This window comes from Haemaphysalis longicornis, unplaced genomic scaffold (genome assembly GCF_048455015.1).
Source record: "Haemaphysalis longicornis isolate Haplotype H1 unplaced genomic scaffold, Haemaphysalis longicornis Haplotype H1 scaffold_1, whole genome shotgun sequence".
NCBI classification, from domain to species: domain Eukaryota; kingdom Metazoa; phylum Arthropoda; class Arachnida; order Ixodida; family Ixodidae; genus Haemaphysalis; species Haemaphysalis longicornis.
In genome coordinates this window covers 77740543-77768209 of record NW_027526203.1, presented here as the reverse complement: position 1 = coordinate 77768209, position 27667 = coordinate 77740543, and the positions used below count along the sequence as shown (strand labels likewise).

Below are 27667 nucleotides of genomic sequence, written 5' to 3'. Positions count from 1 at the left end.
GGGTGTTGATGAGTCAGTCAGTCGGTCGGTCGGTCGGTCGGTCGGTCGGGCACTTCTATTTATAGGTATAGATTATTTTCCGCCTTTGATAAGACAGGTGAGCGCCATTATGTATATACCTTGTGTTTTTAGCCTTTGGATAGTGTGATGAAATTTCGTTCCTTTAAACAAGTTCTTTTTGATTTTGTAATAAACAGACCTGCGTCATTCAAAAATTTCTCTTCAAAGCTTTAGTGAAGTACAGTTCACCAATTTCTGCTTTAGGGACGAAGCACCTTAGGGGCTGGGGCTGTTGGTGTCTCTTGTCGTCGTCGCAGTAATCATCATCTCATTAAGTCACGGCACTAAAACACCGGGACACTCGTTTACGCCTCGCGCAAGAACGTAACGCGCACTAAAAAAAAAACCGGACACTCTTTCACGTCTCGCGCCGTAACCTTTCGTAGCGCGTAGTCAAAAGCACAGGGAAGACTCATTTACGCCTAGTGCTAGAACGCTTCGTAACGCGTACTAAAAAAAACCGGGACACTCGTTTACTCCTCGCGCTAAAACATTTACTGCGTCAAAGGCACGAGACGTTTACAGCCAAGCTGTATAGCTCTACCCCCCAACGGTTTAATCTACGTTGCCAAAAAAGCTGAGGCGCCAAGAATACACTTATACACTGCACGCTTCGCCCCTTCCCAGGTTTCACGTGAGTGAACATGGTCCATGATTTTTTTTCGAAAGCATCATCGCCCTTGTCTCCTGTTTTCGTGGCGTAGCTTCATTGTTTAACGCTGAAGCCGTACCATGAATCGCTTGATTTTATCCTTACTGAGAATCTTCCAGCCACGCCGTTCTAGAGAATGGAAACTAGCTCGCTAAACTTTAGAACGCGCTGTTAATGTTATTCGTTCATTCTATTTTAGCATACATACACTTCAGTATGTCCCTCCGGCGCTATATTATTGTTTTTCAGCTTCAGTATAATCCGCTGGCTGAAGTGTGATGTTAGGTGCTGCGAAGATGCGTTGTAATATCTATTCTAAAATATTCTTTATTTTTTCTTCGAGATTTTGATGCAAGTAGGAGTACTCAATCTTACCAAATTGAAAAAGCGTTTAAATTGGAAAAGCGTTTAAATGAACGAATCTTCAACGTAGGCAACGAAATGTTGGAAACGTGAATGATTACGTTTATCTTGGGAAGATGTGTACTGATGTCAAGCACGAAAATAAAATAAAGGCAGAATAAAAATTACGTGAGGTGCATTCGGTAAGGATTCTGGAATACGGAGGAGTAAGCTTTCTCTGCCACTCAAAAAGCGGCCATTCAACCAATGCATTTTGCCTGTAAAAAGTTCTGTGGCATAAGCTGCGGGTATCACTAAGCAATTTGAAAGAAAACTTCGAACGGCCCAACGGGCCATGTAAAGAAGAGTTATAGGAATCACACGTAGAGATGAGAAAGAAGCAGCGTGGATTTGGTAACAAACTCGCACGGACGACATTATTGTTGATTATGAGCGAAATAAGGGGGCTTCGGAATCCCACGTCTTGCGTATAAGGAACAACAGGTGGAACATGCGTTTGACAATCTGACGGCCAATGATGATGATTTCTGGTTAAATGGCGCATGGCCGACAATGGCGAATAGCGCCATGAAATGGTCAAATGAGACAAGAATTTATAATAAAGAACTATTTTAAAAATTTTGCTAACAAATTCGGCGTATAGGGCCTTAGTTAAAACCTAATGAGTATAGGTACATAATGTGAAACGCCTAAGGTTCCGCCACTTCTTGCCACAGGGCATGAAAACATGCGGTTATGGGGAGTACAGTATTTTAAACAGTAATAATCTTGGAGGTAACTAAAAACGTTTTGTAAGAGATCATGCGTGGCCTGGTAGGCATATTTAAAGGGCGCGATATTATGTAATAAGTGTATGTTTAATTAAAGTGGCGTTTCTTTTCGATGTAACTCATCTCACATTCAATAGGCATATGGACAGCTAGCTGCCTCCAACATCGATTACACTGTGGCTTGTTTGTGTCAGTTCACAGGTATGAATGCGTGATGTGTCTGTGTGGCCAATTCTAAGTCTGCATAAGGCCACCTATATGAATCTGGCATGTTTCTCAGCAGGATGTTTTTCTATTTTGTGCTTATGACGTAATTTATTATATATTGCTTCATTCTATTTTTGTTGCCACTGGTCGCACAGCTTGTTTCTCACATAAGGTTTCAGCTCTTGTATGGAACCAGCTTAATGTCTACGCTGTCACGCAGGGAAGTAGCTGCAGCACTTCGATGGGGGTCTTCATTTCCAAATATGCTACAGTGGCCTGGAATCCAACACACTATGACAGCAAGCTGGAGACTATAAACTGAGTAGACAGCTCTTAGAACAGCATTAAAATATGGGTTTCTACAAGCAGTCAGACACGAAGTCCTTGAAACAACACTCAGAGAGTCTATCATTATAACCGAGGTCTTAATTTTGTTTTGGCAATTTTGTTGAAAGCTAGCGGGATGCCGTATGCCTGTGCAGTGAATATACTAGTGTTCCTGCTCATTGTTTGGACAAAGTGAATAGGGGGCCATTTGCAGCACAAGATGTGCCTGCGAAAGTCTGCAAGGCCTCAGTCTAGAGTTCAGCTTCCATGTATTGCTCCCTGAGGGACAGAACGTGCGCAGTAATAATAAATCTTCATACATTTTGCTTTTGTATTGATCTGAAGGAGATGCCACGATCAACTGGGCAACCTAACTCATGAGTACAGTGAACACCAGTTAGAGGAACTAGTAGATTCTTTACCAGGCATGGCGCTGACAAAGGAAAGGGTGGTGCGATTGATAGTTAGCTTTAAAATGTTGAATAGCAATATTATTTTTCATAAAGGTGTTCACAGGGTGTCCTTCGTACAAGTAATCGTTGCAGCATACACCAGAGCTGTGTAATTCCGCTGCTACTCCAAGGACCATTCTTTATATTCAAATGAACGGATGGGATGGGGCTCGTTCCATATGCACCTGAGGTCAAGCCAAGCCTCAAGTTGTATTCGCCGCGAGATCGACATATAGGTGGCGACCGCGTCGCGCTGCTAGTGTGGATGCTGTGCTGAGCGGCCCGTAAGAATTCGTGCCTTTTTCTCGCCATATGTGCACACGCAAGGTGGAAACAAGAGGGGTATGCTGTAGTTCGGTTCCTCAACGTTCAGTGCATAGCTTAGAAGCGGCAATAAGTTTTCATTACTACGCCAAAAAAACCGATGACCCATCGGGAATCTCAGAATGGCCGAAAAAGTGACAATAAACTTGTACTATGGCTTTGAGCCTTAAATAAAAGCATAAATAGAAACAAATCAGGAAGCCTCGATCTCTGAAATTCAGTTTACAACGGTAATCTCAATCGCTTTCACTGGTGTGACGCATTCTTGCATTTGTGGGGTGCCCTGAAATCATAACACTACTTAACTGCCCCGACATTCTCTCTAAGAGCTTACAATGTTTTCTGTGTGTTCAAAAGGCAACATAAAATTACTGAATTTTGATTAGCGCAGAGATATAAATGTAACCGCTCTAACGGGTCTTGTAAATGAAATTTTAGCGACTCTGAAGGAAGTTTTGATGAATAACGGTGTCGGATCACTTATTTACGGCTTTCGTCGCAAGTGAACTTGCGAAATGAATTGTCAACGCACGCAGTACAATCGACATCTCATGTTTAGCTAGGTTTTAGCAAAGTGACAAGCAGGCTTACAGTGTGCAAACCAAGCTTCTGGAGCCTCACAGTGAGCACAAATTTTCTGTTAAGGCTGCTCTGTTGACCATTTGCGTTCCTTTTAAAATCTAACAGGTACCTAGAACCGCGAAATGTACTTGCATTATTGCGTAATGTAGCTTACGAGCCGTAAAAATGGAAAATGAAGTTGCCGTCTACGTTGCAGATGTAGTAAAACGTTCCTTTTTATTTCTGGTTGCGAATCAGCGCAACGGGTTCCCGTTAACTACGTTGTTTTTTAAACTGAACATCGCCTTTGTCTTGACATTTATTTCTCGATGATTGGTTAAAAAACGCAATTCCGTGCATTTCGTTTTTTTGTTTCGAGAGTGGGAGGGGGGGGGGGGGGGGCTGCCAACGTTGCCAGAGCAGCGAGAAGAGAACGCAAGTGACGCGAAAAGCCAAACTATGGTTATCAGTATTACTTACAATCGAAAGTACGCCAGGTGCCCTGTTCTGTAGCGGTGAAAAATAAGTACTTTAACATGTATTTTCAAAACTGATTAACCGCCCTTTGGCCCAATATCGTCCAGGAATTGTGGCTCGCCTTTTTAAAAATTGTATTGAAAGCAAGCATTGTGGGAAAAAATTACAAAAAGAAACCAGCGAGTCATGGCACACACCCCTCACACATCTGGGCAACAACGTGCATTATATTACGCGATTTTTCCTCTTTCTTTAACCTTAGGTCCACCTTGAGAGGTTAAGACGTGACCATATTAGACATTTGGTTATGCTGAGTGAGACACATTTCTCGACAAGGTGGTGTCGGCATTTGAAAATGATACATATGAAAATGACACACGGTATGACGCATGAGAGACGCAAACTCACAACTGCCTATTTTTACCGAAAAATCCCCCCTAAATACTCTTGCGCATTCATAGAAACGTATTTTAAATAATACGGAAAATTAGCAACTCGATACACTTGAATAAATGTTTATTCCTCCTCCTCAGTACAAACAACGACTGTTCAAAAATGGTATTTATTTTAGAAAAGGTACGGGAAGAACACGATCACACAGGCTCTTGCGGGTGTAAAATACGTGTCCGGTAATGTATGGGCAATAGCGCACGGGTCATGTGCAGTGTAAACGTTTTTGTTTGTTTCTTCTTTCTAAAAGGGCACAGCGCAATTTTACAAAGGCGTGGAATTTGCACGCGTATGCACAGGTCTTGTCGCTTCTTACCCGTTTCGCGTACTAAACTTTTATCCTTTAAATAATCACCACGCCACCTTAAAAAATCACCATTCGACGTTCCCAAAACTGCAGACGACTGCACTCATCAATAAGAAAAGTGCAATGTGTGGAAGCAATGTTTATAACACGTTTCACACGCAAGCGGTGACCACGGCGAAGATGTTTCGTGGAATTAAACCAGCGCATTAACCCGCAACGTCTGCTATGGATGGGCAAGCAGAGGTAACTATGTCATTGCTTACTGCTAAACGAGCACACATATTGGTTGTTTTGTCGTGTGCAGCACACGTCTTGCGACGCACGCAACGTGAAAAAGCAGACGACGCGAGAGCGTCATCCACACTAGGAGCGGTTCGTCCCGCCGCCGCCAGGGGCCGACTCTGTTCGCGCTCGGGGCAAATACTGGGTTCAGCATTTTCAGTGCTGTTTTGGTTTCAGACTGGTATATACATACATAGTCCATCCTTGACTTTACAAGTCTACTTAGAAGTGCGAGCACGCATTTTGCATCCGTTCCCCATGCCTGATTGGATAGTAGCTTCAAAATGTTCCTAGTTGTCAGGAATTTCGTTTTTAGTAATTTAATATGCAGAATGATTGTGACTTTGTGTTCAAGTAAAATTCCCACAAACTTGTGTTCCCTTTTCACTGGTACGCGCCCGCCTTGTAACGTAATACAGGGAGGGGGATGGATGTCGCTGCTAATGCACCGTAAACAAAGTAGTTTCAGACCCAGAACACGATGTCGGGATCAACTACAAAATTTGGGAGCGAAAGAATGGACTCAGAATGCTAATGATGGGCGTGGTTGGAAATCAGTGGAGCAGGGCTTCGTCCTGCAGTAGACAGAAATAGCCTGGTGACAACGAGAACCACGATGATGATGCGGATGATTTAAAATGATTATAGTGATGATGATGATGAAAACTACAATGGACGTCTTTAGAATTATCTCATGCGTGGCAACAGTGCTCGATTAAACGCTACCAGGTTTCGGTGCAATTAGGATATTGCATGCCGATTGCTACTGCCCCTTTTTAGTAAAGCTTGTGATAAATTTTCTTCTTCGGTAACGCAACAGTTTCCGTGTGGTTGTTTTTAAAGTAGCGCTAACATCGGTATCTTTTGCGTTGGTAGAAATGCCTTGCCGGTTTTCTTGTCCTCCCCCCTTTCCATTGCGGTTGTACCTCAGACGACTGGTGCGGTGACACTTCTCGCCTGGTAGCTTGTTAGCATCTCCTGATAGCAAGCTACAACGATACCTTGAAGACCACCGTGCGCTGGAATATTAGCTGAAGTGTAGCGGGAGCGTTTAGAAGAACGCTGCATTTTTATTTCCGCTCATTAACATAGCTCGAAGCCTCGAAATTCGTTTCTTTCTGTTTGAATGCGGCTCAAGTGAAAGCAAGCCGAAATATTTAAAAGTGCGGCGATCAGACGATAAATAAAGGTTTACGCTGCGACAACAAGGATGTTTACTAGAGGTATAGGCGCTACCTTAACGTTATTGTTCTGAAAATTTCAGGCATAAAAACAGACGGCATTACGACACAAAGATCACTGGAATCAGGAAAAACTGAACGTCCGAACAACTTTTAAAATGGGACACTGCTTGGGGTACATTTACATGAAGGGCTCACTCAGGAAAATTCTTTTCTGTTGTTTGATGCACAAAGCTACCCAAACTTTACGTACCACAACGAAGTCTTTTTGTTCCATTTTTGCGCTTTTTTTCATTCGGGTTTTATAATCAAAGCGGCCGCAATAAAGCGAAAATTGTGGCACTGCCACGATTGTTATCCTAAGGGCATGTTATCGTAAGCAGTCATCCATCCATACATCGGCTGGTTTGGGCGATGCAAACCACACGAAAAAGTTATTTCGCAGACCACGCCTTTTGCATATTTAAAAAAATGCTTGGCTGGGCTGTTGTTACTTTTTATGCGTTGTTTCTTCCGATAATGTGTAAAAAGCCGTGTAAATTTTAAGGTCTTTGAAAAGCCAACCGGCAGATTAAGGTTGTGCGCGAGTTGTGCGCAAACGTGTGTCAGCCTACAAAGAAAAACGTTAGGCGGAAAACCAAGAGCTGCATAAGCATGATACAATAAAAATACACTCGAAGTTGCAACTTTTACAGCCTGCTCGTATTTCCAAGTATAGTCTTATCAGCAACGTCATTTTTTTTTTTGAAATCTTAAACAAAGCTCTTCAGGGTGGCTTACCTTTCTCTTGGAACGCAGAACTGTTTGCTGTCTTTCCGTTGACTCTCCTATGCCTCGGCTTCCCCACAGTACAGCACCCATGCCGGAATACGCCACTGCCATGGTCACAACAGGCACCACATACGTAACCGCCAGGAACAGCACGTTATACCTGCGGGGAACAACCCACGTGTAAGAGCAACTCACAAGGCCGTTCGGCAGACAACCAGGTTAATCGCAAGCGTAAATGTTCAAAACTCGGGTGCCTAGAGGTATGGAATAATAATCTTCCGCATGAAAAGAAAGGAAACAGAGAAAATTAGTGAAATTTGCCGCAAATTCGTCGCTTCCAATTGTTTCAATGTACGTATATTGCGGAGAGGAGATAGGTGGGTTTTTGACATTTCTCTGGCGTTACGTTTGGCATATCTAAGTTTGAGTGACCGGTGATTACGAACAAAATTGGTGAGTGAGTTTGAGCGAACAGGTTTAACCTTTCCGAGCTACTTTGAGTTTATTGATGTTGCACTCATGCACAACGTTTGCGCCTATATTATGTTCTGACGGAGAATATTCTGTACTCCCGATTGTAACCCGACGAAATCGCCCCTAGTTAATACCGGCACTGACATTTCGGGGTATTTAAATAAATAAATAAATAAATAAATAAATAAATAAATAAATAAATAAATAAATAAATAAATAAATAAATAAATAAATAAATAAATAAATAAATAAATAAATAAATAAATAAATAAATAAATAAATAAATAAATAAATAAATAAATAAATAAATAAATAAATAAATAAATAAATAAATAAATAAATAATAGCAGGCCCCCACATGCGAGAAGAATTATGATACTCATCATTGGCTGTCTGGGGTCATTTGCTGTGTACACATTTAACACTCGGAGTTTTCAGTTCATTAGTCATGGGGACTGCATATAAGGGGTCCTAAGTGGCCTTGCGAAGGCAGGAAGGACAGGAGGGTTCGCTCGTTCCTAGCGCCTCAAGCCGCTGCGGAAGCTACAAGATGACAGGATTGGGCAAAGGTTGCCTAGATACACTTGTCAGGGCCTTGCGCTCCGAGTTACGCGCAGCCGTTGGCTTTGCTTGGCGGTACGTCACGCTTTTTTTTTAGAAGCTGACGTGCATGGTCCGCCTACTACTGGCTGCGCGGCACTGCTTTTCGAGTCGGCCGTGCTAGCGTCAGCACGTCAGTTCTAGAATATGGAAAACGAGCGTTTAAAGACCAGACAAGGGGGCCTTAAACAAAACATGCCCACTCACGACAATAATTGTACTTATCCACCAATGACTACCGGACCGCTTGCGTTTATTGCATACCATGCTGTCGCGGCGAGCAGGTCCCTCCGAGGCCGGGTCGCCCAGAAAGGGCTTAGCATCGCTGTAGCTATGCAACCAGTGCTTTATGAAGCCGCCCTGATGAAAACGCCCAGCGCAATTTTTCACCGTACTAACACCCGCTTTCACGCATTTGTAAACACGTTTTCAGAAATATCAAAGAGAGCTGGGCGAGATTGTAAGTGTTCATGGTGAAACGAAGAGCGAAGAAGCAACGAGAGCCAGGAGGGACGAAGACGCTCCGTCGCGTTGTATTTGTTCGTCCTGGTTGTCGTTGTTTCTTCGCGCTTCGTTTCACCATGAGTAGAAATAGTCCTGCTCTGGCTTGCGGCGACGAGTTTTAGCTGCTGTGGTGTGAGCCGATTCGTGTGCGCTCCTTGTCCAACCCGCAGGCAGAAGCTTGCCGTTGTCGCGCGCGTAGTGTTTCCGCCTGCAGAAGGCGCTTCATGCTTTTAAGCTTTATCCATATCTTGTAAACGAAGCGCTATATAAACAAACAGCTAAGCTGATGTGACGGACGACTACGATCGGCATTTTTCCCTACAAAGATATGCCGTGCCGCCGTGGCGCTCGCATAGACGGTGGCGGAAGCGCCGAAACCACCGCTAGCATCCCCCAGAGCCGAAAACGCTGATTGGCAGCAGCATTTAATGAAACCCGCCAATAGCGGCGCAGAATTGTTCAGCGCCAGCTGCGTCCTGTAGAGGATACGTCACACGCAAAAACTACGTCAATGCTACATTGAATGGCGAGATTTAACATATAAAAAAGCGAAGAACTCCACATCAACTCCAACCACTTCTAGGTGAGCCTTCACTTCAGTTACAAAATACGCAAAACAGTGGGACTCCGTTGGCGACAAAGAAGAAACAAGCGGGAAACTATGATGTTCCAGACACTGTAATGTCAAAGGAAATCAACAGAGAATGCTGCCAAAGTAACATGTTTACATGTGGTTTTATACTCAGGGCAGAGCTATGCAACGGCTGATGAATGGAGAAAAGCTTAGTTACAAGGTATTGGTAGGGCATCGTCACAGCTGTTGCAAGCGATACATTTTTTTTTAAGTGCTGCTAGGTTTGGCATCGCTTTTGCAGTGAGTCGCCGAGCCCTGTGTTATCATCTGGTGCCCCCATCGCGCTCACAGTCCATTGGGCCTTTGCTGTAAAGTGCGGCCAAGCAGGCTTGCGGTTCCAAGCGCACTCCACAACGTGCACTCAGGCCTTCCATAGCGAGTGGAACCCCAGGACAAGCACACAATCCAGAAGCGCCTTGTTCTTTGGGGAGGCACTCAGGCACCGGAGGTCGGACCATGACAGGTCCCATTGCTCGGTGAATGCAGTCTCGGTGAATGCTCGTCGCGGGTGACGGTCGCCGTGTTACATTCAATGAGGACCTGTTCGGATGTTTCCCGTTTTCCGCAGACGAGGCAACCCTCGCCGCCATGGAGGAAGAATCCCCTACCCTCACATTTGCCTTCGCGTGCAGCACTCCTATATGGAGGTGGAACAAAAAGTCATTTGAACCAGTGGGCCTAGAGAGTCTTCGTTGTCGTTTAAAGACATCGTCAGGCGTTCGGGGTTCTCCGTAGAAAGGTGGAGGCAAGACCTTTTCCACGATGGCCCAGTAGAGTTTATCTGGGATTTGCTTTTTGTAGATACTCCCAAGAAAAATGCTGCTCAGGCAGGGCTAGGTCTAGCGTAACTTCTTTGTAGAACCCGACAGAGCGTGTGCCAAAGCAGAGAGGCGTTGTTGTGACAAGCCACGGCACCAAATGTCTGGTGCCCAGGCCCTGCATTGCTGCCACACGGAATGCATCGCGTCGATCCAGAAAGTACAGAAACTGCTGAACAGCCAGTTCAAGCTGCAAAATGACGAATTACCGCACACCCTTTTCCAGGCTCCAGAAGAGGATTGAGCGGCGCATGGGTTCGCACGGGGAACGCCCGAGGGATACCGCCGATGAATGATACAGCTTATTCAGGGAGCCTGCGTCAATGGTAGTTATGCACTACCCGTATAGCACTGCGGGGTATGCTATTTCAGTGCGTGAATGGGCCCTCGTGAACACAGCGGTGTGTCCATTTCTCCACGTTAGCAGCTTTTTTTCCGCCGCTGCCAGGTTGGGTTTTCATCGATTTCTGAGTGTCATGCTTTAGATGAGGTTGACACCCAGGTAACTAGGCATTTCCTCTTCTCAAGTAACTCCAAACAGGTGACAGGGTTTGGAGGCCCATCCATCCACCCAGGCTCCCCCCGGGATAAGGTAGGTTTTGCTCTACACATGAAAAGCGTCAATACGCGTTCGCTAGTCTAATTACTTCGCCCACTTTTGAACCTTGTGTGCAAACGAAGGCCACATCGTCCGCCTAGGCGAGAACACTGAGCTCTTCGCTTCCAATCTTGAGGCCATTGATGACCTCATATGCAAGGGCTATACAGCACAATGGCTAAAGGTAAAATGTGAACAAGATGTTTGACAAGGGGCAGGCTTAGAGCAGAGACCTAAAAACTTGTACTGGTGTGCCCGCCATCCCATTTATTACAACGCTTGTAGAAACATCGTAGTAGCATGTTTTGGTCCCCTCGATCATTGTGTCAGTGATGTCAGAGTGTTGGAGGAAATCAAGTAGAAAACTGCGGTCACCCTGATCAAATGCCTTCCTCGGTGCGGGTGGAACAATTCCCAAAGATAGAAGGCCCGAATATGACGCCTCACAGGCGACCCTCACGCGGTGTACGTCGGAGTTGATGGGCTGCCCTTTGACACCGGCTGCCTTGTGCGGACCAACCACTGCGCTCAGTGCGCTCTTCAGCCGACCGGCGAAAGTTTGGGTAAGGATATTGTAATGTGTTGCAAGTAGACAGCCAATAATCGGCGAAATCGGGTGTGGAATCGGTGGGTACTATTTCGGGGATTAAGGCTGGGACGTTTGTGCGCTAGGAGGATGGTGGGCCTCTCTGTTTTATGTCTTTGAAGGCCATAGCTAGGATGGGGCTCAGTTCGTTTCTAAAAGCCATATAGAACTCTAAAATAAACCATCCGGCCGGGGAGATTTGTTTCGCAGTAGGTTCTTGATGGTACGCTCAGTGTCCGCTTTTTTAAGCAGGTGTCGATCAAGTGTTCGGTTTTTTAAGTTATTTGAGGAATTTCCTGTAGCACATCTACTGGGACTGCATCTGGAACTGTTCACCAAGAGAATAGCTCGGTGTAATAGTCTGCGAAGGGTCAGGCTACTTCCTCACTGCCTCTTGTCGTGCTGCAGAATGTTCGATCTCCATGATTGTTTTGAGCCCCGAGTGCTCCCTTTCGAAGGCTGCTAAAAGCTTCGACAGCCTTGCTGAGAAGCGTACCCTTTGTAGCCTGCTCCGTACCACAGCTTCCAAAAAAACTTTTCCTGAGCTCTCCCGGGAGCTTTTTATTAATTAACTGGATATGATCTTGAAACTCCCCTGGCTTCTCTTCATCGACCTCAATGAGCGAGCAGAGGGTCTGCGGGAGGCTGACCTTCTTTTCTTTTTTTGTTCCGTGTGGTCTCGTCGTGCCATGTAGTGATTTCGAAACTCTACAGGTCCTTTTAAAGTTTTCCACTTTTCCCTAATAATGGTTCCCAAACGCAGTACTTGAATGTCTTTTCAATTTCAATTTCTTCAATTTTCCCTAGCCTTTTTGACGGATATCTCGTTTTTAGGCACAGTGGAGTTGATTAACCATCGGGTACCCGAGTTCTGCTGAGCCCTCTCTAGACCACGGTGCATGTTACGGGGCCGCAGTCAGAAAAGGAAATGGTAGTAACCGTGTAGTCAGGCACTCGTGAGACACCATTTCCCGAGACGTAGATCCGATCCAGACCACTTGGTTGGCCAGCTGCGCCCCAAGGCCACGTCGGACATGTTGTAGTCCTGTAGAGCTGCCCTCAATACGTCCATGGGGCGATGCGTCGACGCCACCACCACTCCCAGCTCTGTCGTTTGCCCTCAACACACAGTCAAAGCCGCCCCAAAGAAAACTGCCCCAGCCACACACAGGTAAGAGTACTGTAGGGCGGTAAACAGATCAGCGCGGGCTGCTGCCTCAGCGCGGGCATAGATACACACAAAACACACTAGATCTCTCTCTACGAGGACGTCAACGAGGCATAAACAGCCGTTTTCGACCAACTTGCAGTCGACAATTTTGAACGAAGGGATTTTCCAGAATAACCGCCTGTCAGGGCTGAAGTAAAGGTGAGAAAGCACCAGAACATTGCCGAATAGCCCGACGACATTTTTGTTATCTTGAAGCAACGATAATTAGGTTTTCTCCAAAATGGCAACATCAATGCTCTCATTGTTTAAAAGGTCAAGCAGCCAGTTCTTTCTTTTGGAAGGAACGAGGCTTACTACGTTAATCGTCGCTATTTTCACCACGTTGAGGGGAACGGCCATCGTGGGGTTGGGCCATGGATTGTTGGTAGAAAATCCCTACTGAAGTTAAAGTGTGAGGTACTTAGCACAATTGGACATTTCATTTTCGCGTGTTTCGGTATTTCTAGCCGTGCAAGTGATGGTGATCGCCAGCGGGATTTACGGTTTGTTTACGTTTGGGAAGATTTCTCAGCTTCATTCAAAGTAGAGCCTAAGTGTTATAGTACTTTCTCCTTAGTCGTGTGAAACCGCAATTTCACTGAACAAACAATAGTCATTATCGCTGCCAGTAATAGCTATTATGTAGCACATATTCGTCTTTTATGGACATTTTAATGCCAGCCAGTCGTTGTTTATTAACTCAAGTTTATAATGCTATGCTATCTGGCTTTTCGGTCTGTCCTGAAACTTTTTGCGGGTAAAGAGTGCCACAGCAGAACTTTACTCATAGCGAGACGGTTCTTTTCTGTTTCTTGAAAGCGTTTTTTTTTTTGCAAAATCAGGCCAAAATTCTGACTTCAATCCCGTCGCACATGGACGTTAAAATTAGAATCGGTCATTATTACGCTTTGCGGTAGTCCTCGCCAATGTACGGTACAACAATTATGAACATTGCGGATCCTGCTGTTGTGCCTTGCACTTTCTTTGACGACCGAGAATGCGTTCGTCTTTGCATACTCTTATCTACGCTACTAACACATTGGGCGTCAATGAATGCGACGATTATGGATTCTCCTGCTTTTAAAGGTACTATGTAATTACACTATTAGGTCCATGTCCAGAATGTATGAGGTCATGTTTTCAGCTTTATACGCCGTTTTCATAATATTTGAGCCTAAAAGTGTCTTCAAAAGTCCCCTTATCTTTTCAGCATCCTCTTAGGCAAGTTCTTTAAGAAGCACTGGTGGCTTCACACTGCAACATATAAACCATTGCAAAAAAGTTAGCATTTATTTATTTATTTATTTATTTATTTATTTATTTATTTATTTATTTATTTATTTATTTATTTATTTATTTATTTATTTATTTATTTATTTATTTATTTATTTATTTATTTATTTATTTATTTATTTATTTATTTATTTATTTATTTATTTAAAGAAAACTGTTAGTGCTGGGTTCCGGGATTTCAGGGCTCTGACAGGCGCGTACACAAGCAATGTAAAAGAAAACTGCGTAAAAAGAACAAGCTGAACACAAAGCAAACTCGTCTCACCTCTTGCATGTGGCCTGAAACTTTCCCCTAAAAGCGGAAGTGGAAGAGCCAAGCGAGAGTAAAAAAAATGGCCGCGTATGTGCTCTTGTTGTTGCAAATGTCAACAAAAGACAATAGTCTTTGTCGACATTTGCCTTCTAAGTGCCTTCCTTCACTTTCCCTCTCACCTCTCATGCTGTTCTTCTTCCATCACGCTTCTCCCAACGTAAACACACAGAAGGTTGCTCACGTCAACTTGAAATTACCGCGTCTCACTGCTCCAGGCCGAATGCCTCGATGCCAGCGCTGCCGTACGGCGGACACGCGCGTGAATCGAGGCGCCCTACTTCAACATTAATAGAACCACGTTGCCCTACTGCACGTGCGTTCCAAGTGCGACGTGGAACCTAGCTAGGGGAACTTTTCATAACTGTTGCCGCTTGATTTCTTAAAATACCGCTAGAAGAAATAGTGGCCTGGGTGACAGCAGGCGACGGAGTGACTTTTTTTTCTGCAGTGGATGTAGCGTTTTATTTCGCGAAAATCAAGCATCAATGGCTTTTTTATAAAGGAGAGATGCAAATATCACTTATGTATTGATTTTCTTCTTTATATTTGCGTAATGTCTTGTTCTTGTTCAACAATGTTGACACGTATGAACATTGAACCAGACATCGACTTCTAGATTTGGCTGTGAGTATTTAAGACTATTGGGCAGATGTTTTTTCCATTTGGCCGGGTGGCTGAATCGAGTCACAGACAGACAGACAGGCAGACCAAAATTTCTGGGTTTAAGTAGCCCAAGAAAGACAATCGTCTTAAAAGGAAACAACACAAGCAAACGCATATCGCCGCTCGCGTCGGAGATGCGTGTTTCTGTGTCTATGGAAGCTATGTTTCTCTGTGAGTGAACGACGCAGTGCCTGACGTGGTGTGCGCCGGACAAGGCAGTCAAGCGCGTGGCGTTGGGCAACCAACATCGCGTCATGTATGCGATTGAGGACTACCGACTACAGACGCAAAAGCCATATCGGGATCTATAGATGTAAAAAAACGGCGTGTCACGCAGTTCGGTTGGCTGGACGTAAAATGACGTCAGTCTTTAAAGTTATTAGGACACTTTTCTTCAACAGTCTGAACCCGGCCTAAAACGCGGCCACCGCCAAATTTGCACGCCACTCAATACGTACACTCGGACCCCACTCATACGGTTCATCACTTGGCTATGCGTTTCGAGTGAATTGGTGACCACAAATAGGTGTCGTTTGGAACATCAAAAGAGTCGAAATAAAAGTGCATTTTTATATACGACCGCCTTTAGGGAAGCGACCTGCCAATTGCAACCGGCGACCATGGGAGGCAGCCTGCCGAATAATTGCTGTGTAGGGAGGGCCCGCTCCGTCTGGTGGTGATACATTTACTCCCCAACTTCTCCAGCTTCGCTTCGATTGCAGTGAGAACTGTGACTGCTCGCATAAATTGTAACGGTCGTGCCAATCAATACCGATTTTTCCGATTACCCCCTATGGTATTGGTAAGGGCGGAAAATTTACAGTTCAGTCTAGACGGGCTTCTAGCTATGTAAACTTCTACGAATACAAGTCAACTACTCTGCGACCATATCTGGCTGATCGACTAGCATTCTCTATTTCCGATCATTTCCGTTCAGTTAAACATTCTCAAACTTCATCGACTTTAGCTTTACGCCGAGTTTTTTTTTGTACGTGAACATGGCTATGCCAGTCCGAAATTTTCTAGGGAAGGCTTGAATTTGTAAAACGCACTTCCAATAGGACACATTCAGCATGGAAGCGGCTTTGTTCTCTGCGAAAACATAATTTTTTTTAGCGAAGGGGCAATATTCGACGGCAACCGCTTCAACGGCTGCGGTGGTTTTACCATAACTGGAGCCACGCTTGCAGGAGCACCGACCGTGTGACTTCCGAGCCGAACAAATGGTAAAGTTAGGTATGACAGCCGTCCGCGGGAAATGCCTGTGGTGAGAACCGCAGTTACCTTCGGTATCTCCTTTCGAGTCTGCCCATCTGCCGAAGAGATCGAAGCTGGTGAACAAAAATTGCCTTTACCGTAAGGCCGCCGGTCTTGCTCAGATGTACGAAACAAATGACATCGCGTAAGATATGTTCACTCAAAGTAGGATGCAAAAATGTTGCACAGAATCTTTTAGATGCAAAGAATCTCTTTCTCTCGGCTGCGTCGTACATCGTCCGTCCATCCACCGGCACAGGAAGACACCGGCAACACAGCTGCTCCAGCATCTCATGGTCGGGGCTATGTCCCTCCCTTGTTGTGGCGCCGTCCACGTCCCCACTGCGCATGTTCGGCTCATCTCGGGCCGGCCCAGGAAGACACCGGTAACACTGTCGCTCCAGGAGCCATTAAAGGGTAAGAGACCACCGGGCGTTCAGCAAGCCAGCATGCGCAGTGGGGGTGTGGACGGCGCAACAACGACAAGGGAGGGACATAGCCCCGTCGCATCTAACAAAAGCACCATCTTCCCGTAGGCGAACCCTGCGTAGTATGCGAAACAGCCATGGGCTGAACGCCATTTCCTATTTCTTAGTTCCGGTTAGTGAAAAGTGTGGTAGTTATCATGGAAACCAAACCGTAAATATAACGGTAGCTACGTACCTCAACCTAACGGCAACGACGAACTGAAAACTAATGGGCACTTGAATCGACCCCATGGATGCTTTGCAATACTACTCAGGGTTCCCCTACGGGAAAATGGTGTAAATTTTTGCTAGGTTTTTCACCAAGCTTTCGGCCGATATCGACTATAGTCTACAATCTCGGCACCACGCCAACTGCAGCTACTTTATCCACCTGCTGATTGCAGCTTGCCAAGTATCTGCAGATTGCAACACTATCCTTTATTGGCGGGGAGCACCACCACAGGCGGCGCTGCGAAGCGCGTCTCCGTGAAGTCAGCTTAGAGATTGTCGTATTTGTGCTCTGCTTCACTTGAGTTCGCGCTCCCTGCTGTTTCGTCGGGCTCGGTTGACGTTTAATACTTTTCCGCACCAGATTTTGCGCGTGCGTAACGTTTTATCTTATTACAATACCTAAAATCGCATACACCAGCGGAAGGCGTGATTTAGAATACGGTTTTGATACCGCTTCGCAAGAAACATTGCCGGCATCGCACCACTTCTTCCGAAGCCGGTCTTGTGCGGATCGCGAAGAGTCGGAGGTAGGTATCAGCTTCTGTATCCAGCAATTCTGTATCCAGCTGCTATTAACCGACAACAGCGAAAACGCTAGGCGAAAAAAACATCCAGGCTTTCGGGCTTGTTGGCTCTGGCAAAAGGCATTACGATTCACGGCTATCGTATGCAAAGAGATCATAAAACGGTTTTTGTAACCTTGCCTAATGCTCGAAAGAATTGTATCACACACTTTACGTTTTAATGCCATGAAAGTATGCCGACATGTGCTATAAGCGCAAAAAATGTAAGTTGAGTTCTAAGTAACCTACTGTTTGTATAGGCGCCTGGCGGTTTAAAACCGGCTTCTAACCAGCATGGAGGTTATTGAGCAAAACCTTAGCAACTGAGCACGATACCAGCAACGTGGTCGGTTCAAGTTCGGAGGCTGTGGTCGTACACAGGGTACGGCGCCATAACCGCTTCATTCACAAAGCAATCATGGTTTCACCCTCGTCAGATACAGTAATCCCTCGTTAACTCGAAGTAGCAAAAACCGGAAAAAATTTCGAGATAAGCGGTATTTCGACTTAAGCAAAACCTGAAGATGTTTGCCCAGGTCACTGTAAATGAAAAGCCAGTGCTCCCAGGAAAAGCTCCACTGCACGAGAGAGCTACGCTACCGTAGTGAAGGCACAAGAATTCGCAGGGAAAAAAAAAAATCCTTGATTAACGCGACTTTTCTCTCCAACGTCAGAGATTTGCAGTGCTTTGGGCGGGACTTCTTGGTCGATATTCGGAAGCGTCCGTTGCACAGGCCACTCACTACTCAGCAAAACTGAACTCAAGATGCGTCGCGCGCAGATCGCAGGGAAAACAAAGAATACCAGCTCCCAGATGCAAGGGCTAGGTTGCGTACTTAAGGGCGCACGCTGCCCACGCAGCCTCACCGCGCATAAGTCGCGCGCAGGTGCGCACATGTGATCACTGCCACAGTTGCTTGACAAGGCGGATAGGAAACGGCTGCGTCCGCGGGACTTCAAATTCGCCCTTCACGACTGCGTTCGGCAGTATAGTAAGAGCTAAGCGTTCGCACGGAGCCCTCGTTTTCTGTTGGGAGTGGACTTTGACTTCTGCCCTCTTGGTCAAGATTTCGAGATATCCGCTGTCCCCTCCGAAGAACGCTTAAATATAAGAGGGGGCAAATACATAGCACCTCTGGTAGGTTAATATACAGATAAAAATGTTTCGACTTAACCGAGATTTGGAGATATGCGAGTGCGAGTTAACGAGGGTTTACTGTATTTGTAGTTGTAAATCAAATCATAGAGACTTAGCAGTACACAGCCATTTTCCACTGCTGTTGTTCTGTCCTTATAAAAAGTCAGTATGGAGTTGAGCTAGTGCTAGTATTTTTTCATCATTCATGCAGGTGCATCGCCATAACATGTTTCATAAGCGTGCTCCGTCTCATTTCATTTAGAATGGATCTTATTCGACACACACGCACTCGCAAACATACGCCTGCACGTACACACGCACGCACGCTAATCAGGTATACGGTACAAACATGGTAATTCTGCATTTGTTCGATCGGGAAGGATATTTACCGTGCCTTATCCACAGCTATATCTGCCTCATATTCAGATGTGCGCTATTGCAAAACTGCACTCAAGAGAGAAACAGAAATTTTCTTCAATTCACGGAACGTCATCCCGAGAAGGACAGGATTTGTTCGTTACGCCTGAAAGGGTGTGAAAATATTAGAGCTGCTTGGACATATTCATCGGTTTCGATTCTTGTTAAACTGGAAACCGGAACGTATGCTATTTATTGCATTAGTTAGCACGTATTTCAAGCTTTTGACACCGTAATCATGTCATGACCGTTTGAGTTAAGGGTCGGTTCATTATGATAAGGGTGGCTACGATAGAAACTCGGAGCACAAAAGCCGCCTGCGAGTACTGTGGATAACGTTGTCTGCGGCGTTTCAAGATGGCGTATCACAAACCTTCTCATTGTATTTGCAAGTGAATAAAAACGCACGCTGCAAATATGTACGCCCGGGGTCAAAAGTTTACAGAACACTATTTTGACTTTCAAAGTTAATTTCTTTGTTTTCGGGGGCTCAGCCGTTAATTTGAATTTGTAAGCGAAGATTTACGCTTCGGAGTATGATTGCAAAACACGTAGGAGGAGCGCACCCTGAGAGAGCAGAGATATCAACGTTTAAAGCAGAAATCGTGTCCTGTAAACTTTTGACTCCGGGTGTATCTCCTTGCACGCAGCCGATTGAACGAAAGCCGATTCGTGAAGGGCGGAATGTATGCCATACAGCCTGAAGCAAATATCCACACCAGCATAGCGAGGTTTCCAAACATCTCCCAACCTACTAAAAATGAGTCTGTCATGGTGCAGAAAAATTCAAGCAGTGCGAACAGAAGAAACACTAAAAAACAACAAGGAAAGAAGTAGAAGACAGATGTTCTATTTCCTGACTTGCGATGGGCGTGTTGGTGCCCACTGCTTGGTACGCAGCATTAGAGGCGGTTTAGTCTTCATAAGAGCATCCCAAAAATTCTTTGTGAAGCCTAAGCATCCTGAATACTTATCGAGGTGCTCTGAGCACTGAACCTCGAAAATACGCTAGAAAGGACGAGTTACACACGTTTTTCTGATTGATGCTCCGAATAAAGGTGTTCTCTCTCTCCTTATGTGTTGCAAACTTGTGCGGGATACAGCTTGAAATTATTCAGAGGTTGATTGATTGATCATGGGGGTTAACGCGGTGGCGTAACGTAGGCAATTAGGCGCGCCGCAGTGGAGGGCACCGGATTAATTTTGACCAACTGGGGATCTTTCCGTGCCCAGAAATCTCATACACACGCATGTTTTAAATTATTCAGAGGTGTCAGAAGCTGACAAAAAATTTACACCATCTTATCGCGAGGGGAACCATGGGGTAGATGCAACGCATCGGGGGTTGCCGTTGCGTTTCCGATATGTTAGCGATGTCAGCGTGTGGATTGCTCTTGTTGTGTATCCTATTTACACAGCATGTTCATCCCCGATGTGTCACATCTACCCCATGGTTCCCCTCGCGGGAAGATGGTGTAAATGTTTAATCGAGCGCAAGCTGCGCGCTAACGCACAGCTGGCACGGCGACGGATGGAGCGCAGCCGAGCGCATGCTGCGCGCTGAACACGCTGACGCACAGATGGCGCTGCGGTGAGAGCGGCGGAGCGCGCAGCTGCCGCGGCGAGAAGAATGGGGGAGGAATCCGCACTACGCCGCGACAATGACGCGGTACAAGGCGAGTTAAAGGGATGGGTTTCATCAAATACCTAAATTACTGGGAAAACCCTTTTAATGCTCTAAAGCATCTAAATGGGCGATCTGTAGTACAGGCTCTGCTGCCCCTCACAAGCGGAGTGTAGCAGACAACAGCGGCGCGAGTCCCAAAGCTGACGTAAGAAGCCAGTGGGCGCCACTCAAACATCTCAATACCAATGTCCCTCAAAAGCCAAGATGTGATTTGTATTGCACAATTTCTACAGGAAAGTGATTGTTTAAATATACTTTTTCCCTTTGACTATTCGCATCTGGATCTCGCTACCCGGGGATGCTTGCATGCTACTTGCTATTGTGAACCCGTCAAACTGTGATATGCACTCGTACTTTTCTTTATGTTTTTTTATCATTGTCATGTGCACTCCTGCAATAGCCCTGAAAAAGGCTGCAGTATGGATGTATAAAAATAAAAATTATAAAAATAATACATGCTGCTGCAATATGCCTCCGAAGAAGGTGACGGCCAATCAGGACTGCGGGCGAAATATCTGATGAACGCCCGTTTTTTGGGTTATTTTTTGTTATACTAGTGCCATGAAAGGTGTCGTAGGCTTATTGGTATTGACCACCCGCAGAATGTTGCTTCCTTTTTTAGGTGCGGAGTACCTTAGGACCGCACACTGACCGCCCGCGTCCGTGCGCATAGCATTTACAATCGCACAAAATCACACAGGCACCGGCAGGATTCAATCCTGCGTCTGGTAAACCAAACAGAGTTTGTCAGTTGTCTTACCCATTGGGCTACAACCGTTATTTCTTTTTTTCTTATTGCCATATTTCGCGAACTTTGGCGAAATTTTCATAGTGTGGAAATGAAGGGCGTTACACCGTTCGCCATTTTACGTTTTTTTAAATATTTTTGTTAGTTTTTAGTTTTTAAAATATTGTGCAACCAGTTTTCTATAACAATTACACGTGGAAGTTCCCCGATATCTGAATTTTTTGTGGAAATCAGGGCGTTACACAGTCATGGCTGAGAGGGGGACTCGGCGAAGAAGGCTACGCAGTGAAAAATTCCCCCGCATTTCCCCGAGGGGGAGAATGTGAAAGTGCGAATGCACGGTTGTCGGCCCGCTTGCGGCGCTTGCGCTCGGCCCCCGCAGCCCACCGCCTCGCCGCCTTCTCTTCCATCTCTTCCATCGGGTTTGTAGTATCACGTGTACACCACGCAGTTATCAAGCCGCTAAAACGCCGCTGAGTCGCCAACGCACGCCGCTGACGACGTAGTTTGAATGCGTTAAAGATATAAGGCGCGTTACTCACACTGATATCAGCGTGACGTCCGTGGCTTAGTCGGTAGAGCATCGCGCTGCGGCCGCAAAGTCATCGGATCGAAACCTGGCGCCGGATGCTGTTTCTTTTTTAAATATAGAGGAGCACTGCGGACGCCGCCGCCGCCGCCGCTGCCGCCAGCGGTGGATGGTTTGGGGTCGCTTATAAAGTGCATTCGCACTTAAAAACACTTTTTAGGCACAGCGTCAAGGTAACAGTGTGCACTTCCCCAGGATGAATCGGCAAAGGCTGAGCGCAATGGACCCAAAGGATGTCCAAATAAGATTGACGGCAGGCCGAGCAATGCGTATACAACGGATAAATTGGGATCAACTGCTGCGCAAGTCGGTGAAGTGATATGGAGAAGAAGGGAAAAGAAAACCAAACAAACAATAACCAACTCGCCACGCGGAATCGCCGCGCATGGGCAGGTTGCAACTAGAAAGCCACCGTGGTTTGTATGTAGGTCCGCGCAGAAGTAAACGGAGCACGGGAGCGGTGGCCGAACTGCATCGCTGCGCCGCGTATGGGCGCCGACGGGAACCATGGAGCGCCGGTCAAAGAGTGTGTTCGCACTGCCCCCGCCGCCCTATCTGATATGTCTAATCGCCGCTCTGCTGGCATGTCATGCTCGGCGAGACGGTCTTCAAAAGGCAGCGCTGGGCTATAGAGGGGCGCTGGTTGCATTGGCACTCGCTGGCATCAGCGGCGACCGAATCCGCTGCGCATGAGCTGGACGAAGCTGCACGCACCCGGAAACGTGCCTTGATGCGCGCATAAAATTGTAGGCCGCTGCGGTTTGGCATAGCATGTCATTGCGATATAATTAATTGTAAGCGGCCAACAAAATTGCCCTGTACAGTATAGAAAGCACGTTCACAGACATTTTCGTTGTTCAGAAAAAAAAAAATCTCGCTTACGAGATTTCTTCTTTAATTTTGGGTTTGTCTCAAGTTATTGCGGCCGGTCAGTCTAGGTCTGTTCTGAAGAAAGGGAAATAAAAATAGTCCATGTGGTGGAAATTCTGTATTAAAGAACACCGCCAAGAATAGGTACAATTGTTGCCTGCTATTACAGCGGGCCTCATAGGGCGCATATTTTGTTGTCGCATTAACCCTTTCGCTCCCGTTGACGAGGCTAGCCGACATAAGATTTGGTACCAAATTAACCGATTAAGGGTCTGGTCGCCATCAGTCATGATGACTATACTCGTCATCGGTCATTTTGCGGCCTTGACGGCGCTTTTTGCAAGACATTTTGGTCATGCGGTGAAGCCATCCTTCAATTCAAAACAAATTTGCAACACTTTCTTAACTAAATGGGATGGCGTATTGAACTATATATATAACAAATGCAAAGCTATGCGAATATCCCGCACTAATACCACTACATTTTGTTACTATCTAAACGATACTGCGTTAGAAGCTGTAAAGTCGTATAAGTATTTAGGTGTCCACATAGCAAGTAACCTGACCTGGTCCCTTTATATTCAAAATGTAATGAACAGCGCTAATCGCATGTTAGGTTACTTACGACGAAACTTCTATAACGTACCGCCAGAGCTTAAATTACTTCAAAACACTAATACGACCAAATTTTGAATACGCTACGAGTGTTTTGGACCCTCACCACGCAGATCTCCTTAACCCACTTCAACTCGTACAGAATAACTTTGTTCGTTTTATACTATCTAATTATAACCGAGGTGCAAGTTCAAGTGCAATGAAGTCAAACATTGTGCTTCTATTCGTATCATCTCGCCGAAAGATTTCTTGCTTAACTTTGTTCCATAAGCTTTATCATAACGTTGCTCTTCGCGATAAACTAGTCCCCCGGCCTCTGTACTTCTCTTCTCACATCGATCATCTTCACAAAGTGGGTTTTCAGCCAAGCTACACGAAAGCGTTTTATCAGTCTTTTTTGCCGCTTACATCTTCGGGATGGAACCACTTTCCCGAAGATATTGTTACGATTGCCGATAACTATTTGTTTCGCGCATGCGTAGCAAAGATTGTATAATGAGGAACAACTTCATGTATCTTCCTTATTAACAATTACACTGTATTTGTATTCTGTATTATCTTGACTTGTAACCACTCCCCTCTGTAATGCCTCTGGCTGTGAGGGTAACATAAATAAATAAATAAATGAATAAATAAAAAGAAGTAAATAAATAAATAAATAAATAAATAAATAAATAAATAAATAAATAAATAAATATCAGGTGGTCGTTAAAAATAACAACGTCGGTTTCAATGCGACAAAAAATATGCGCCCTATGAGGCCCGCTGTAATAGCAGGCAACGACTGTACCTATTCTTTACGGTGTTCTCTAATACAGAATTTCCACCGCATGGACATTTTTTATTTCCCTTTCTTCAGAACAGACCTGGACTGACCGGCAGCAATAACTTGGAAAGTTAATCCGGAGCCCTCCAATACGGCGCGCCTCATCGCCTGCGTTGCGTCGGCGCGTTAAACCCTACAATCAATCAATCAGCAATAACTTGGGACAAACCCAAAACTAAAGAAGAAATCTCGTAAGCGAGATTTTTTTTTTCCGAACAACGAAAATGTTCGTGAATGTGCTTTCTATACTGTACATGGCAATTTTGTTGGCCGCTTAAAATTATTACATAGCAGTGACATGCTATGTCAAATCGCAACGGCCTACAATGTTATGCCGCCATTTACAGCGAGCAACAAGGCACGTTTCATGGCGCGCGCAGCTTCGTCCAGCTCATGAGCAGCGGATTCGGTCGCCGCTGATGCCTGCGAGCGGCAATGCAACCAGCGCCCCTCTATAGCCCAGCGCTGCCTTTTGAAGAACGTCTCGCCGAGCATGACACGCCAGCAGAGCGGCGATTAAACATATCAGATGGGGCGGCGGGGGCAGTGTGAACACACTCTTTGACCGGCGCTCCATGGTTCCCGTCGGCGCCCATACGCGGCGCAGCGATGCAGTTCGGCCACCGCTCCCGTGCTCCGTTTACTTTTGCGCGGACCTGTACGTGTCTTTCTTAAGGATGACCCCAGTCAACGCTCCAAAGAAATAAAATTCGCTTGCATTTTTAAACTAAAGTCTGTGTTACCACTATGTAGTACGCAAAAAATTTTCCCTGGTCATACATCTTCGCAGGACAGTAATAGATAGCTATTCGTGTATTTATTTATTAAATTTTGATTCGTTGTACGGTTTAACGCGCTGACGCAACACAGGCGATGAGACGCGCCGTAGTGAAGAGCTCCAGAATATTTTTGACCACCTGGTGATCTTTAACGTGCGGCGAAATCTCGTACACACGGCCGTTTTTGGTTTTTCCTCCACCAGAAAAACGGCCTCGTGCTCAGCAGCACAACTCCCTAGCCACTGAGCATCCCAGGCGGGTATTATTTCATGTTACTGCTTAGCAACAGCGCCAGGATTTAATGGGCATCCGGAGAGTATAGGGGTAACAATAAAGCAGCATAAAATTGCGGCAATTGCGGCAACAGTGTTATTTTTCAACGCTCCATTTTGCGTGTCGCTTTGTTGACCACTACTTCGCCGCTCGAGTTTAGTTCTTGTTTGGTAGCGGAGCGCACGTTCCCTCCAATAAGTCTTGTTTACCGGAAGTAACCTGCATCTCTCTTGGCTACGTGACTATACATCTGTCACAAACTCCCAAATAGGTTGCTTGCCATGGCCTTTGAGAGCTAACAAAAGTGTCAGTTATAATATGTCACGTGCTCTAAAGGGAACATTTTTGACAGCAGACTAAAGCGACGGGAAGCATATTTGCTTTGAAAGCACCGAGTAATCCTTGTCACACATACTTTGCTAAACTGCGTGCTAAATATAAGCTTTTCGTATGATTGAATGTTATAAAGTACGTTAAACATAAAAGAACTCACCGTACCAAACAAACTCGCCCTACCAAGCAAATCCTATACATCGGTATACCTTGTCTCCCTGTAACAATGAAGACCACATTGCACTTTATTAAAAAAGGTTGCTTGTTCGATTCATATTGTTATGGTTCTTAAATATTCGTTTTGCAACCATTGCAAGATGGTAGATTTCGAGGGCCACTGCACATTTTTAGAACCATCTAAAAAAGCAAGGTGTTTGAGTTGACAGAAATTCGCAGAGTTCCTCTTTAAAATTGAGTCATTCCAAAACACTTTAACGAATTTCAACACAATGCATAAAAAGCACATTAGCGGTGGCCAGCTGCTGACAGAGTCCGTGTTGAGTTTACATGAAAGCAACAATGCGGCCGGAGAGCACCGCTCCACATTCGCAGGTGAGCTGAGCTCAAAAGGCAAGAAGGTCTAATTTACAACGAACACATCTGAAAAAGGTAGGTTGCGTCTGCAGCGCCTGTCATCCAGATTCGGATCTTGAGAACCTCGCCGTTACCAACTCGGCTCAGCGGTGATCAATAACGGAACACGATTCTTTAAAAGCGTTTGTGAATCATCTCCGCACGAGGAGACGAAGAAAAGCTTAAACAATTTCAAACTGCTGAGACCAAACCGATTTAGTAAAATTAGAGCGCGCACAGTGTGACGAAGAATGATCGCTATATAAAGTACCTGGAAGCCTGCGAAAGCACGCCAAGCGTGCGCATCAAAGTGTTGTTAGTTAGTTCACCACCGAGTTGCAGAAAAGTTTTCCATCCAGCATTTTCCCCAAAAAGCGGGCTACAGTAGTTCGTTTTACCAATTATTTATGTATGTAGAGACTAAAAAGGAACAGACTCGCGGGTATTTAACAAAATATATATGTTGAAACATTAAGGTTTATGCAACTGTCGCACCAACCTAAAATTGTGTTGATATTTTTTTGCACCACGAAGTGATCCTTAGAGAGTCAACCAGGCGAGACATTAATGTCATCGGCATACTAGCAAACATCCTAAAAGATTTTTTCACAACTTTTATTTCGTTATAGATGCATGAAAGAAAACACAATTTTATCTTAGTACTAAAAAGCACTATCAAGAATCCGAAAAGCACCAGCAATGGGACTGCAACTTACGGAATCTGCCCTATATATATATATATATATATATATATATATATATATATATATATATATATATATATATATATATATATATATATATATATATATATATATATATATATATATATATATATATATATATATATATATATATATATATATATATATATATATATATATATATATATATATATATATATATATATGTATATATATATATATATGTGTGTGTATGTGTGTGTGTGTGTGTATATATAAAGAAAGTATGGCTGCTGCATCTTACCGGTACTCACCTACGGGGCTGAAACTTGGCGCCTCACTAAAAGGGTCACACCTAAATTGAGGACGACTCAGGGAGCAATGTAACGGAATATGATAGCTGTAGCATTAAGGGACAAGAAGAGAGCGGATTGGGTCAGGCAACAACTGCGTGTTAGGGACCTATTAGTAGAATTAGGAAGCAGAAATGGTCCTGGGCAGGGCATGTAATACGAAGGGAAGATGACCGTTGGTCATAAAGGTAACAGAGTTGATCCCTAGAGGAGGCAAGCGGGACAGGGGGCGAAAGGAAGTTAGATGGGCAGATGCGATCAAGACGTATGGGGGTAAATTGGTCACAGTTGGCACAGGACCATAACTGGAGATCCATGGTACAGGCCTTTGCCCTGCAGTGGGAGTAGTCATGCTGCTGCTGCTGATGATATATATGTATATATATGC

The 27667-nt window shown here is 45.1% G+C and overlaps 1 protein-coding gene across 1 annotated transcript in view; it reads right to left on the bottom strand.

The window, feature by feature from the left end:
- LOC144180734 (tachykinin-like peptides receptor 86C) overlaps positions 1-27667 on the bottom strand; it is a 409389-nt gene that overhangs the window by 186640 nt on the left and 195082 nt on the right. Inside the window, exon 4 of the mRNA XM_077709018.1 lies at positions 7194-7344. Coding sequence (XP_077565144.1) covers positions 7194-7344 — 151 coding nt within the window. The remainder of the gene's footprint in view (positions 1-7193; positions 7345-27667) is intronic.